This window comes from Gadus morhua, chromosome 13 (assembly GCF_902167405.1).
Source record: "Gadus morhua chromosome 13, gadMor3.0, whole genome shotgun sequence".
In the NCBI taxonomy this organism is placed as follows: Eukaryota; Metazoa; Chordata; class Actinopteri; order Gadiformes; family Gadidae; genus Gadus; species Gadus morhua.
In genome coordinates this window covers 16,951,847-16,966,864 of record NC_044060.1, presented here as the reverse complement: position 1 = coordinate 16,966,864, position 15,018 = coordinate 16,951,847, and the positions used below count along the sequence as shown (strand labels likewise).

The window sequence follows — 15,018 nt, the reverse complement described above, 5'->3', positions numbered from 1 at the left end:
CGTCTGTCACTAACCTCACTACTTCGCTACTCTCTACTGCTTCCTCTTTTCTTCCTTCTCTGTGGTTCAAACCTTTACACTGAAGACGCGTCTCCCTGCCCTCAGAGGGTTTAGCGTTAGGGTTGAGAGTCAGGGTTTAGAGTCAGGGACATAGCTGGTCAGGGAGGACTGCTTTTACACAAACCTCTTCACTTGCTTTCGGAATGGTGGTGACATTTTGAAAAGATTCATTTGGGAAAATGTTTTCCTCTGCTTTCCTTTACAAAATTGTATTAAACTTCTGTCAAGTGTTTTTGTTTACATATTAAAATTCCACATTGACTTCCACATGTTTGGTGCGGTTCACTTAATTGTCCTTTAACTTGGTTAATGTCAAGCTAAACTCCTGCAATACATTTAATATACATGATTGTTATTCAGCAATGTTCAAATAATCAATTTTGTAAAAATATGAAACCTCATTATTGCTACTTAATTCAAGCCTATTCATGTATTTAACAATGTACATACTGCCCCGCAGGCCATTCTCTGCTACAACACGTTCAATCCATGAACATTGCATTCGGGCGTATTCCACACGCGTAGATATTAACTGCGAGCGCGCAAATGATCTCTGCGCGCGCGCAAATGACCTCTGCGCGCGCCAAACAGCCTCTCGCGCGCGCAAATTACCACAGCCTCTCGCGCAAGATGTTTTTACGCTCGCTCGAATTTAATTTTGGCACTATGGGGGAGGGAACCAAGGCAGGGCGGGCTTTCCTATGATTGGCCGTTTCTGAAGCGCGATATTTGATTGACAGCCCTCCTCTCATTCAATTCTGAATTGTTCAGTAAATGGCTGAAACGATAGTTACGTATTGTAACTCCAGATTCTATGAGTATAGGCGCAGCCTTTTAAGTGTCGGCCTCATTGTCCTTTAAATAGCTGAAGAAAAGCTGTTTATTGGGAGCAGAACGTCCGCCGGCGCCCGACTATATCTGCGAAATGCGGACGTCGTTGAGGCACGCCGCACGCGGACGTAACTGAGGCCCATGCTGTTGGTGGTCGGGGATTACACATTTTTCAGTGCTACGGCTCACGCCTAGGGATAACCCAATAGCAATAGCCTTAAAAGGCTGTGCCTATATACTCATAGAATCTAGAGTTACAATACGTAACTATCGTTTCAGCCATTTACTGTACAATTCAGAATTGAATGAGAGGAAGGCTGAGGAGGGCTGTCAATCAAATATCGCGCTTCAGAAACGGCCAATCATAGGAAAGCCCGCCCTGCCTTGGTTCCCTCCCCCATAGTGCCAAAATTAAATTCGAGCGAGCGTAAAAACATCTTTCGCGAGAGGCTGTTTTGCGCGCGCTGAGGTAATTTGCGCGCGCGAGAGGCTGTTTTGCGCGCACAGAGGTCATTTGCGCGCGCGCAGAGATCATTTGCGCGCTCGCAGTTAATATCTACGCGTGTGGAATAATATAATACGCCCGAATGCATCTTTTATCACATTAGTGAATTATGGCACTAATGTGTCGCCATAATCCTATCCCCAGTCAGATGTGTGTGTGTGTGTGTGTGTCTGTCTCTCACTTGTATTAATTATACTCTGAAATAACTTCAATGGAACTTAAGACATTTGGGGATAAGCAGCACAGCAGTCAGGTAGCTATTTTAAGCTATAATAAACTGCGCATTTTGTTTATTTAGGTGAAGCATTATGAAAAATAATTCATGCAAAATAAAGCATAGAAATAATTGTCATTTTCCGTCTAGGCTAAGCCCCGGATGTTTATGAAAACTATAGAAACACCCCTGGCTTAAAGGGGACCTATTATGCTTTTTCGACTTTATGACCTATAAACGTTGTTATAATGATTGATAGTCATGTTTAACCATACACAAAAAACGATGTAGATTTTCGGGAAACTCTTCCTCTCATCTGGGCGCTTTCAGCATTCTCTGTCAATGCTTTTCCTCCTTCTCCGCCCTCTCCCCCCCCTCCTGCCAACCCAACTCCGTCATGATTGATTGGTTACCTTCCTTGGAGCGCGCGCGCGCAGATTTGACCAGGCATATCGGGGCGCGGCAGGAGTGCCTCTACGAAGATGATTTCCCGGAAATGTGAACAAGTGAATCGCAAACGTTGTCCAGAGTGTTAAGCGCTCAGCACAGCCACCCCAGACTGTCAGCAAGGAATACGTCGAAATGCATGTACGTCATTATTTGACACTTTAGTATGGTTAAACATGACTATCAATCATTATAACAACGTTTATAGGTCATAAAAGTTAAAGGTCCCCTTAAGGAGTGGACCCATCAAAGACTCATTTCACAAACGCATGTTTTTGCAATCACAATTAGGTTGTTTCAGACAGTCATTAGCCAGTGACGTCAGTGGGGGTGGCAAGTGGAATCACGTGACAGCACTTGGACGTTGGATGTCCATGTCCTACAAGCCGCAGCGAGACATAGGAGTATAGGGACTTGGAGGGGAATTTGCTTGGGAATACCAGGTGCTGTAAGGGACAACAGATGAAAAAAAAAATAACCTTCTGGCTAACTGGTGCATTTACAGGAATGTTAATTAATGAACACTCCCTGTTAAAATAAACCAAAAAAAGGGATAAGGGAACGTATTACGCTTAACAAAAAATGGACAGATCTCTTCTAATCGTCACTTTATACCAGGACATCGACGTTGCACTAACATTTATGTAGCACTGCTTTGCCTGTAATTCCCTGGTGTAGTATAACTTACTATTCAATATCTCCAATACACGAGAGTGCCTCCTAGTGGTGTGCACTCTCATAGGCAGGGGCGTAACACCAAATTCTGGGCCCTGTATACAAGAGGTACTGATGCCCCCCCCCCCCCCCCGAATTCCCCCTACCAGCCCCCTGCGCAGAATTCTTGGGGGGGGGGGGGGGTCAACGACGACACGACGAGACGTGACCTAGCGGCAAATGGCCACTGAGCGCAGTGTGGGGCTCCTACAACTAGGGGGAGGTAGAGAAATAAAAATATTTTTTCTTTTTCTTTTACATTCCCACGGCCCCCCTCTGCCTTTGACCCCCCCAAGCCTGTACAGTACCTTACACCCCCAGTCCAGCGGCCCCGCTCTCACTCACTCACTCACTCACTCACTCACTCACTCACTCACTCACACACACACACACTCACACTCACAAATGTACGGTTTTTTTTAAAAATAAAGGGGAAGTTGAAGAAATCCTAAAAGACTGATACGCAATTGTCACTCTACCAACTTATATGTCATTTAGAGCATCATGCTGCACAGGGAAGCACAACGCAATGAATTCAAAAAATATTAAATAATAGTATTATTTATATAAAATATTGATATATTTGATTTATTTGTAATTGTATATGAATTTATTGGAAGTTACATTCTGGCTTACTTATAGTGACAATATTTGCCTCAGTGCCATCTCAGATCTCAGTCACGACCACATTTTGTATTAAGACTATGATATTTTTAAAAATGTAATTGTTGGATGAGTCTATGTATAGCCGAACGATCATATATATATTCTCTTCACTGCTGACTCACAAACCACTCACCACATCAGTAAGAACGACCTTAGCAGCCTCTCAAACAATTATGGAAAGAAATCAGTTCAAAACATTGAATAGAAGAATATCATTACAAATGTCAGTTGATAAAAACACACAGACACACACACACACACACGCAATCACACAAAACACACACTAAAACACACACACACACACACACACACACTCAAAACATGCACACAAACTCGCACACAAACACACGCACACGTGCACACACACACACACACAAACACACACACACACACACACACACACACACACACACACACACACACACACACACACACACACACACACACACACACACACACACACAAACGTGTATGATATATGATATCATTGCATTTGCGAGGAACAGTACCTTGTGTTTAGTCTACTTTGTGTGTGTCATGGAATGCAGACTTTTCCCAGATGCCGCCAAAGCGCAGGAAAGGAGGATGAGTTAGGAACAGGGGGTGGGTGGGTGGGGGGGGGGGAGGGCATTAGAGATCGAGAGAGGAGGAGTGATGGTTGTTTCGTGTGTGGTGCAAAGATCGCGCCGAAGGATTTCAGATTTTCCAAATTGCCCAGAATCGATAGGCTATACTGCGGCAAAACGGTGTTCCTCTACTTATGGCATTATCGCGTCTTTCGTGGGTAAGTTTGCTTTGGCAACCTGTGTTTTTCTTAGATTATAGCTGCGATGTGATGAAACCAAAAGCTCCGTTGTCCGATGTCTTTTAAAGTTGTTTTATGAAATATGACATAGCCCTGCCTCTGTCTTTTATGAAGGTAAACTTACAGAGGGGACCAGCGACATGGATTTAGCATTTGAAAAAGCAGTTTTTAGACCAAAATAAGGGAAAGTTTGTAATCGGAGATTGTAGTGAACAGGTGGATTTTGTTCTGAAGGAAAGATCTACTATTTGACATGTTTCTTATAAGCTATAAATAGAGCCCACAACATAATTAACGCTGTGTATCCGCCCTTTCATAATCACACCAATGACATTAGCCCAATGGTAATTACAGTCATGTTGGTTAATTAGTTTATTGTATAGTTCTGGCAATAAAGAGCCAAATATGTACATGCATGATAACCGTTTCAGTTTTGGCTGACGACACGAGGTGAATCCATTCCAAGCAGAATGAGACAATGAGACTTTCAAGTCTTATCTAAAATAGCTATGAACAAAGGGTGAGATCGTAATTATGCACACCAGATACGCAACAGAGCGGGTTTGGGGCAGTTTAAGAATGGTTCTTTAGATTACGCTACCATCACATAATTTGAAATTTTGTACAGCTACAAATCTATCAAAACATGTCCTTGCCTTAAATGAATATTTAAGAATTATTCCATATTGACATGTATTCGATTCAATGGTATATATACCATTGAATCGAATGTAATACCATTAATGGTATTACAACTAACCCTAACCCTATAATATTGGGACATACAAGAGAACTCCGCAGAGCATTCTCGACAGTGTCATTAAATCAATTGCTAGGCAGCATTACAATTAGATCGATGGGGATCCGTGAAGTAGTGCAGGGCAGAGGGCATAACGATCCAATGAAGATAAGAAGTTGGATGACAGCCAGGGAAAATGTGTTATGTGTTAAATTATGTTGACAAGCAGTGCATGGCTTCTATGTGTACACAACCTTTGATCTGCCAGCTCTCTGTGAGTGTAGTTTGGAGGCTTTAAGTGTGTTCTATACCTTTCTCATTCCAAAGCTCAGGGTGAAGAGGAGGGAGCATAAATGAGTAGGAGGAGGAGGAGGATTGGGAGGAGGAGAAGGAGGGGGGGGGAAGCCAAATAGAGGATATGGGCTATATGGAAGGGGGCAGGATTGATTTGGAAATGTTTAACTGGACTCACAAATACAATTATGGTTGGCGCCCCCATGGTGGAAAAAGTGTTGCTAAAGGGATGTCTAGATAGGCAGAAATAAGAGCAGGTGTCCTATCGGCTGCCCTTAACACAGACCACAATTATTGAGTGCTCCCTAGGGTGGCCCTTCATGCAATAAATGATGACGATGCGACCACTAGAGCGGAGAAAATTGATAAATTGTCCTAATGAGGGCCATCCTAGAAGGGAACATGTGGTCCCTGTGGGTGCTCTTCCAATGGAGAAGGGGGCCCCCTCCATGCCACCCCTGCATGACGTCGTCGGCGTTGTAGTAGAGAACATGGGATGCAGGGTATTGCTACAGGGGACAAAACATGACGTGCCCAATCAGGTGCCTGAGTGTGTGGGGACGTCTCCTAATGGTGGCCCCTACAGTGGAGAACATTTGATATGGTGTCATACAGGTACCCCTACAATGTGATAAACATTAGGTTCCCCCCAGTTGCATCTCTGACGAAACATACTCATGAAGTGCCATCTTAGATGCCCCTCCAAGAATATATGATGAAGCCCTTGTATGTAATTGCAATGGAGTGAAAAACAAATTGACAAAGAAAAAAATCAAAGAGGAGTGTTAGTATTCTTTATCTGGATCTAGCCTAATAACATAATGTTAATCTTAATCATGCATGAATACCATTTCCTCAAACTTGATGCATCATAGCTTTCTGCGCCCTGATTGTGCCAAATGTCATGTAGTAGGCGCACTTCAAATTGTTTTGCTAAAACGCCAAATACACTCCCTATTTGTCTCTCGCTCGCTCTCTCTCTCGCTCTCTCTGGTAAATGGACTGCATTTATATGCTTTTACCTAAAGCGCTTTACAATATTGCCTAACATTCACCCATTCATGCACACATTCACACACCGATGGCGGTGTCACCTCGCTCTCCCTACTACTAATGGTTTGATTTGTTAACGATATGTTAACTAATTGATTAATCCATGCTTTTTTATTGTGGTTAATCATTCAATTGAATGCAGGTTTATTGTTTGAGTATAAGTTGTTTATAATGAGTTCATCCACATGGTCGCACATCTTTTGTTGATTCATATACTTTGTATTTTCCCATATTTTTTCCCTATCTTTTCTCGAGTTTGTTGTGTCACATGGCTAAACCGTGGGATAATAATTTAGTTTGCAGATCATTTTATATCATCAGTACATTTGTGTTATCATAACGCCTGATTTATGTAATTTAAATTTAATCTAAAAGATTAACGTGTCAATAGATTTTTTATCAAATATGCCAATTTCCTGATAATGTTTAATATCACAGACATAATAATACAGAAAATTCCCTATTATCTGGGGATAAATTCTCTACAGTATAGAGAGCTCTCTAAAAGTTTTTTCGGTTTGGGGTAATTTCCATTGAAGACCCCAAGTTACACCACTGGAGAGGCCGAACTGAAAGTGGATCGAAACCTTTCAGATAAAAGTTAAATGGGGAGAACTCAACTGTCAAAATAATTTGCAAAATTAATTGGTTGCCTGTAGTTTAAGATTAAGCTAAAGATAACTAGTCAGTGTGATAAAAATATATTATTGTAGTTAGGCGGCAAAACTTAAAGGTCCCAATGCATGCTAATTTATGGATGCTTATATGTAGATGTTAGTGGGCCCTTAATACAGTATTTGAAGACGTTCAAGAGATTCAGCCTTGGTGCAGAAATACAGCCAGTATGAGCCAGTCGCACATTGAGCTTTCTCCAAAAGCGCCGTTTTTTAGAGGCGGGTCAAGGTGGAGGGTGGGGGTGTGGTCCTGAGCAGCTTGCGACCACGGTACCATGCGCTCGTGTTTACAGTGGATGTATCGCAATGGCGAGGCGCAGACAGCTTTTGCCCATGTTCTGTTAATATTTTAGAACACTCTGGGTGCTCTGGCGGGAGTCCAGGAGCTCTAAATCTCAATAATATCATATTATACATAGATAACTATATAATTTAATATATATTATCACGGCGATATTAGACGATATTAGGAATTTCAAACGACCACGTCGGGTTCTTCGACGTCTCTGGTTTTTCCACTTCCACATCAATCTGAAGTAGACTGAACCACGACATGGAGGAGAAAGGGATTGTTGCCCGCGATTGTTGACCGTGATTGTCTCATGGGACGGTGGTGCCTCGGCAGCTGGCAGCGGGGCTGTGGCGGGAGAAAATCGCGGGCAATCCCTTCCTCCTCTATTCCGCGTTTCATGTATTTCAGTGAGTCAAAGCCAAAGTTCCTTTCCCCCAAATCCTTCTCAACCATGGCTGAGATAACCCCCACTACGAGTCTCGTTGTGGAACTACCAGAGACGTGTTGTGCGCCATAACACCAACAGGTGTTATGGCGCCTCCAGACGATATTATGAATCTCAACAGAGACTGAACAGAGCCATGGAGGAGAAAGGGATTGTTGCCCGTGATTGTTGATGGTCTCGGAAGCGGGCAGCGCCGAGGCACCACCGACCTTTGGCGGTAGTGCCTCGCGATGGTGGTGCCTCACGGCAGGGGGGCTCCAGCGGGAGACAATCGTGGGCAACAATCCCTTTCTCCTCCATGTCGCTGTTAATTTACTTCAGCGAGTCAAAGCCAAAGTTCCTTTCCCCAAATTCCTTCTCAACCATGGCTATGATAGCCCCTATTACGAGTCTCGTCAGAGAACCCGACGTGTTATGCGCCATAACACCAACAGCAGAACGGTAATCTAATTAATAAAGAAGTGTACAACAGTCGTAGCTCATTGTCTCATTGGCGGGCCAAATCTCTGGGCGGGCAAAGCAGAGAAGGGGAGGTAACATGGCATAGTTGCGGTAACATGGGGAGGTAACATGGGATAGTTGCGGCCAAAAATCCTTGATTATGCGGCATATTTTCTTAAAAAATGCGACGAAATATGCGGCATATTTATGCAATTTCATGCGATGAAATTGCGGGAACTTGCAGAAAAATGCGGGAACTTGCAGAAAAATGCGGGAACTTCGATTACGTTTACGTCGCGTAATTACATCACTTCATAACGGTCCCATGGCAACAGGGGGTAATGGCTGCTCGTGTGTGAAGTAAACGCAACATTTTTCAACTTTCTGCTAAGATATATGTGACTTTTTTGCAACGAATATGCAGGGATTATGAAATCATGCAAGCGCCGCATATTTTGCGTGGAAATCTGCAATTTATGCGGTGAAAGTGCGGCATATTTGAAAAAATGCAGCCCCCGCATGAATATGCAGACTTTGGCTGATTATGCGTTGAATTATGCGACTGACTAATTAGTTTACTTCAGCTTCATCTGAAGCTACAGGCAAACAATTTGTTTACAAAATGCCTCAATGCCAATACCAATGACTACTGAAAATGGGCCAGTTTTCTCGCCTTTGTTTTTTGGTCTAAAACAGGTCTTAATGGCCCTGTTTTATCATCCATAGTTTTTTTTTATATTGATGGGAAAACCGATTATACTTGAGACCCTGAGCAGAGATCCAACCTGACCATTGAACCATTGAACAACAGTCCAAAATCTCCAGAGCGCATGAACGAGCCAAAAGAGTGACCATGTAGGTCTAAACGCTATGCGTCTCTTATGCTGGTTGACTCTGAAGACTCTGAAAGTTACTCAATCAAGGTTTAATAGTTATATGGTTTGGGTTTATTGTGCTCAATAGAGTAAGGGTTTAATGCGTTCAAAAGTTAATGTTTAATGGAGTTGGCAGAAGTGGAATATAATATTCATTTGAATTAGAGCATAATTCCATCATGATTCCAGTTTTCCTTACCATAGAACGAGCCCTTTATATGGGGTGGGTGCTCTTCTGGGGCCGCCATGTTGCACTACCATCTTCATACATAGCCCAGATCACACTTTGGTATCCAAGTGTAGAATAGTGCAGCTAATGGCAGTTAATGGACGACGGGGATAATGAAAACTTTTTGTGCATTCTTTAATGCATCAATGTTTCGTAGACATACCTTATTGCAGTTTCCTCCCTGTTCAATAACTTAAAGTAGGCTATTCTTTTTTTGGGGAGACTTTTTATCCAAAACAAAACTGTTGCAATACAAGTGCACACAGGTTATCAAAAGCAACCTATATTGACGTACCGTAGTGCAGGTAAACATTGGCTTGTAGCGCCGATTGCTATCGAGATGAACGATCAATGCAAACGATGGCAATAATTATTAGTCTATGGATGTAGCTTATCATTATGGATTCAGTAAGAGGATTGTGTGTGGATAAATGTAAAGGCTGTTACTGCAGCAATGACCTATAATATGTGTACGGTGACCATGGTGTCTATACCAAAGATACCGTTTTGTTTTGGGTTAAACTGGTTTACCTACTGGCACCGTACCCAATCCAGGCTATTCCAGGCCACCATTGTCGGTGGAAAAGGATAGGGGGATCATTCAGGTGGTTGCAATCTGCAACCTCCTGAATAGTTGCAACTCGCAATAGTTCACAATCAATTATATTCATTAGGCCTAAAAAAAAAAAAGTTTGGTTCCTGTTGGTTGTCAGTTGAGGTCATGGGTAGGTAGGGAATTTTTTTTTTTTTTTTTTTTTCCAGCGGCAGCGAATGATAGGTAGGTTGTTTTCATTTAAAAACGAGAAAATTCGCTCATCCTTGTACAGAATGAAGAGGTGCTGTACCAAAACGTAATTATAGAGGTGCTGTACCAAAACGTAATTACATAAAATAATTTGGGTCGCACATAAATTGACAGGGTCGGTCGGAAAGCGGAACCAAACAAAATTTTTTTTTAGGCCTTATTATATTATTATTATATTAATAGTTGTGAATAGTTGGACCTTTCATAAGGTAAATTCTCCTGTCCAGATGTCCCATATGCTGTTAAATGTTTCTTTTTAGATTTAGGTTTTTGTTAGTGTTCTATGTTAGTTTACCTCACCATCATTTATCCAAGTGAAATGCATATCTGTAACTGTGTAAATAAATTGCATCATAATCTAAGGAGGAAGTACTGTCATAGAATGACAGTGTGAAGCAATGGTCATAGCATGACCATAAGCATTCACAGGAATCTCTGATTTGGGACAAGAACATCAACTTCAAATTTTTTTGTAACTTTACCAATTTACAAAAATTTTAAATTGGTAAAGTTAATTCATCTTCATAGAATAAAATAAAAGTATAAAAAAGGTAATTTATAATCTGATATTAGTCATACTCTTCCTAACAGATGTGGTGCACGATACAAAAGTAAAATAAGATATGTATGAGCCACTTTATGACATAAGCATAAATACTGTGATAAAAGTACTATAGCACGCTGACACATATTAGCGAAGATAATGAGCATATTCTCATTGTTGCATGTGAAGACTCCACTAGGCTGACTGTGCTGCTCAATGGGACGCACTTTGTTGCTGTTGGAGAAACAACACTCGACAGCATGGTGTCCCTTTCCACACTCCTACTTCTGCGTAAGGATCATCAGACATGTCGGCCAGTGTGGTCATGATGCATTGTGGAAGAGAGTGTGAGAGCGAGAGAGAGAGGGGGAGAGAGATAGATAAGGGGGGGAGGGAGAGATTGAGCTAGAGTGACAGAGAGATAGAAGAAGAAGGCAAGAGAGAGAGAAGGGGAAGATGGTAGATACATAGCAATATGGCAAGATAGAAAGAGGCAGACAGACAGACGGACAGAAACACAGACATCTTAACGGAGATAAGAGAATAATGCCATATGACCAAGCATAATCATTGTTCTAGGGGAATAACTATGTATAGCCATGTAGAAAGATGAATAAATTAATTTTCAATGAGTTAGAAAATAAAACCTTTTTAAATGTGAAGGGAATTAAACATATAATGGTATTGTAAAGGCGTCTGCTCTGGATAGATTTCACACAGCATCACTATAGTAACCTTTTTTAGCTTGCATTTTCTCTTTGTAACTAGTTAGCAGAACAGTGTATTATTAGTAAAAAGTGTATTATTATCAGGATGAAGAGTGTTGATGTGTCACATGATAACACTTGATTTGCGGTTAATCTGCAATCTGTTTGCGAGGCGAAAGTAAACACAAAGCACATTTATACTGCTACTATCGAGCTGTTATTCAAGCTGGTCGGTCTGCTTCCAAAATATGATGACAATAAAGATTACACCCACAGCAACTCTCCATTTCTACCCCCTGTTTTTTGAGCACTTCTTTCCTAGACACATAGTCATAGCTCTTTACACTACACAACCTATGGATATTTCACTCCAGTCTCCAGTGGTACAGTCATTGATATGTTACTTGTACTTACTGTGTGTTCCTGTCTGTTTTTTTTCCCCTTCTATTTTCCTAGGCTGTAACTGTTTGGAATGTGAAGACACATTTCCTCGATTAAGCATAAGGGAGTCATTTCCAATTGCAACACGGCTGTCTGATTCCAAACAAGCTGGATTCACAGGGCCTAATGTAAGCAGCGCTGCTCCTGACTATTACTCAGGCTGACTGAACCCTCTGGCGCAGAGGGATGCGTGAAGAGACTAACCCCAGGTGTTGATGTGACGTGAGGGGGCAGTCTCGCCCACCCCCGGACTACCATGATGGAACCTGGTTTTGCAGCTTCTCTGGATCGCCTCCACCTCAACAGTGGTATCTTCGACGCCGTCCACAACTGGAGCGTTCTCCACAATGACACCAGGAGCAATGAGACGTTGTCCCTGCAGGACTTTGTGTACAGCACAGCGCTTGGAGTGTTCTTGGGGCTAGTGTCTCTGTTGACGGTCCTCATGAACCTTCTGGTCCTCTACGCCGTCAGGAGGGAGAAGAGCCTGCACACTGTAGGGAACCTGTACATCGCCAGCCTCTCGGTGGCCGACCTGATAGTGGGCGCCACGGTGATGCCCCTGAACCTGGTGTACCTGCTGAGGGACGAGTGGTTGCTGGGCCGTGCAGTCTGCCAGTTTTGGCTCATCATGGATTATGTGGCCAGCACAGCCTCCATTTTCAACCTCTTCATATTATGTTTGGATCGCTATCGGTCGGTCAGGCAACCTTTGAAGTACCTAAAGTATAGAACGAGGGGACGGGCGTGTCTGATGATCTCTGGGGCCTGGCTGCTGTCAATGATGTGGATTGTTCCTATTTTAGGTTGGAGATGGTTCACCCCCGTGGACCTCAAACCAGAGGATGAGAATAAATGTGATACGGATTTTCGCTTCGTAACCTGGTTCAAAGTGATTACTGCTATATTCAACTTCTATGTGCCCTCTATTTTAATGCTGTGGTTCTACACGCACATCTACTTGGCAGTCAGGCAACATCTGAGAGAGAGAGAGAGGATTGTCCATCCAACCGATTCATTTGGCGATAATGAGATTGAACATAGCGCTCTTAACCCAGAGGTAAGTGCTTGCAAATCACCAGTGAGAAACAAAGACCCTTTGGGTAGATATACTAAGAATGACCACTTGATGGATCATAACACCCTCGATCAAAGATATTCTCTCGAAGAAATGGCAATTCTGAAATCTCAAAAGGAAAGTGCTCAGAGGTCAATGCTCATGATGACAACGGAACAAATATCAAGAAAGAACAACAGGAGTTCTCCGGAACTCCTGTTGCAGAAGCAGACCAACACGACGACTATTCCAAGTCTGCCGGGGGGGTCAGCTTGTATAGCATGTTTAGATGAGCATAATGACATCAAACACTACGTATCCATAAACGAGTGTCGTGTTACAGTGCCAAACTCAGTAAGTGGCGAATTTGACTTAGGCCATCTATCAAAGGTAAAGCAGTACACTACTGTCATGTACAACAAAGACGTTAGTCAGTCAACCCACTCGGTGGAGGAAACCAGTCAGGAGACCGCATCAAATCAAGCCAACGGTGTGACAATGAAACAGACCTGGCAACGTTTTGTTGACCAATCACGTCTCCGGATCCAGTCACTTAGAATCCGCAAAGAGCATAAGGCAGCTAAGCAGCTGGGCTTCATAATAGCGGCATTCTTGTTGTGTTGGATTCCTTATTTTATAGCTTTCATGGTCATGGCATTCTGTCAGAGGTGTGTGCACCATGATCTGCATATGTTCACCATATGGCTTGGGTACATTAACTCAACTCTTAACCCCTTTATATACCCTCTCTGTAACGGCAACTTTAAAAAAGTTTTTAAAAGTATTCTACATATACCTGAGCATTTATAAATGCTTATCGTGCCTGCAACAAAATGCTTACTTGTGCCTATACATAATGACTGGATGAAGTCTCGATACACAAAGTGGCTTTGAATTGTAAAAAGTGTAAATAGCAAAAATAATAATATATTGAATGTACTTTTTCCATTACAGCCTGAGAATAGTAAAATACAAATACAAACAAATGTCATATATATAGATATATATGTTTTTTTGCGCTATGGTGCCATATAATATTGCAGTGGAAGATGGAAGACAAAAGCAAGATAAATACAAAACCAAAATGATAGGCGTATTGAGTGATTCAGTCTGGCTTCAGTCTAAGAGACACTGTGATTGACACCTTTTTTTTGTTACTTTTGAGTCGTCAGTTCAATTATAAGCCTCCAGACAATGTATTGTACTTACTTGTAAAAGGCAAAGGGACTTAAATGTGCGAAACAAGTTTCACAGCGTCCTAACAGGGTATTGAAGTGAATGAAAAACATTTGTATAGTATTTTCCAAGGTTCACACGTTTTATTTGGTGTCAATAAATACTATTTATTCTCAATATTTTTGTATTAACGTATACATACTTTTCCTCAGTATGTCAACTAATGACATGTCATGGACCTGGTGTGCATCCTTCATTTGCTTTTACCTTTTCAATGAGGGAACGCCTCACAAAAGGTTGCTCAAATTGTAATTAGAACTCTGTGTTTAACAAAATGTTTAATAAACCTGGTGTTTCAAGGGTGAGGACGTTTTTGAAAGATGTCTCTAGGTGTTGTCCAAACTTTTTAAGACTATTGTTTATTTTTGATGTGTGGACTGCTCAATGCAAAGAACACTAAATGTTTGTTTGAAATGATCTGTGGACTTGGACTCTAGAAAGCACACCCTCACCACCTGGATAGGATACGGAGGGATTTACTATCCCAATCAATCATTCACAAGTAATACATATTAGGTATTTTATTACCATGCTGGAAAGAAAACATGATCATTTAAAATCAATAAACACCATTGTTTTAATGTTATTGTCAATTAGCGGTCCATTGATGCAAAATATAACATTTTGCTAGAAGAAAACAAAAAAATATATACGAATACTGTCGCCTCCTGTAAATCTGCAAGCCTGGCCCAATATTTCTATTGATACTGTAACTGGTATGACTTTACATTGAGGCAAAAAAACTGTGTGTATGTGTGTGTGAGCGTGCGTGAATATTTGTGTGTGAGTGAGTGTTTATGGGTGTCTGTTTGACTGCAATTTCTATGTGCTCATGTGTTAACACGTTTTGTTAGTATCATGATAGTCCTCTGGGGGAAAAAAGGGTTTGGGAAATAGACCTATGCAAATGACATACATGTACCTTTTAGTTAGTTTTGATACAA

At 41.8% G+C, this 15,018-nt stretch overlaps 1 protein-coding gene across 2 annotated transcripts; it reads left to right on the top strand.

Annotated features, from left to right (window-relative positions):
- Positions 1–4,080: 4,080 nt before the first annotated feature.
- Positions 4,081–14,655, top strand: hrh1 (histamine receptor H1). 2 transcript variants are annotated; one of them, XM_030375680.1, is made up of 3 exons: positions 4,089–4,221; positions 10,823–10,924; positions 11,797–14,655. In XM_030375680.1, exon 3 carries the CDS (start codon positions 12,038–12,040, stop codon positions 13,646–13,648), a length of 1,611 nt encoding a protein of 536 aa, XP_030231540.1. In that variant the 5' UTR covers positions 4,089–4,221; positions 10,823–10,924; positions 11,797–12,037; the 3' UTR covers positions 13,649–14,655. The 2 variants fall into 2 exon arrangements, with proteins under 2 accessions (XP_030231539.1, XP_030231540.1); XM_030375679.1 differs by lacking the exon at positions 10,823–10,924 and having other exon boundaries at positions 4,081–4,221.
- Positions 14,656–15,018: the final 363 nt, after the last annotated feature.

What these genes read in the sequence shown, in the direction of transcription:
- hrh1 (XM_030375679.1), top strand. Translation starts at nt 12,038, where the DNA reads ATGATGGAACCTGGTTTTGCAGCTTCTCTGGATCGCCTCCACCTCAAC.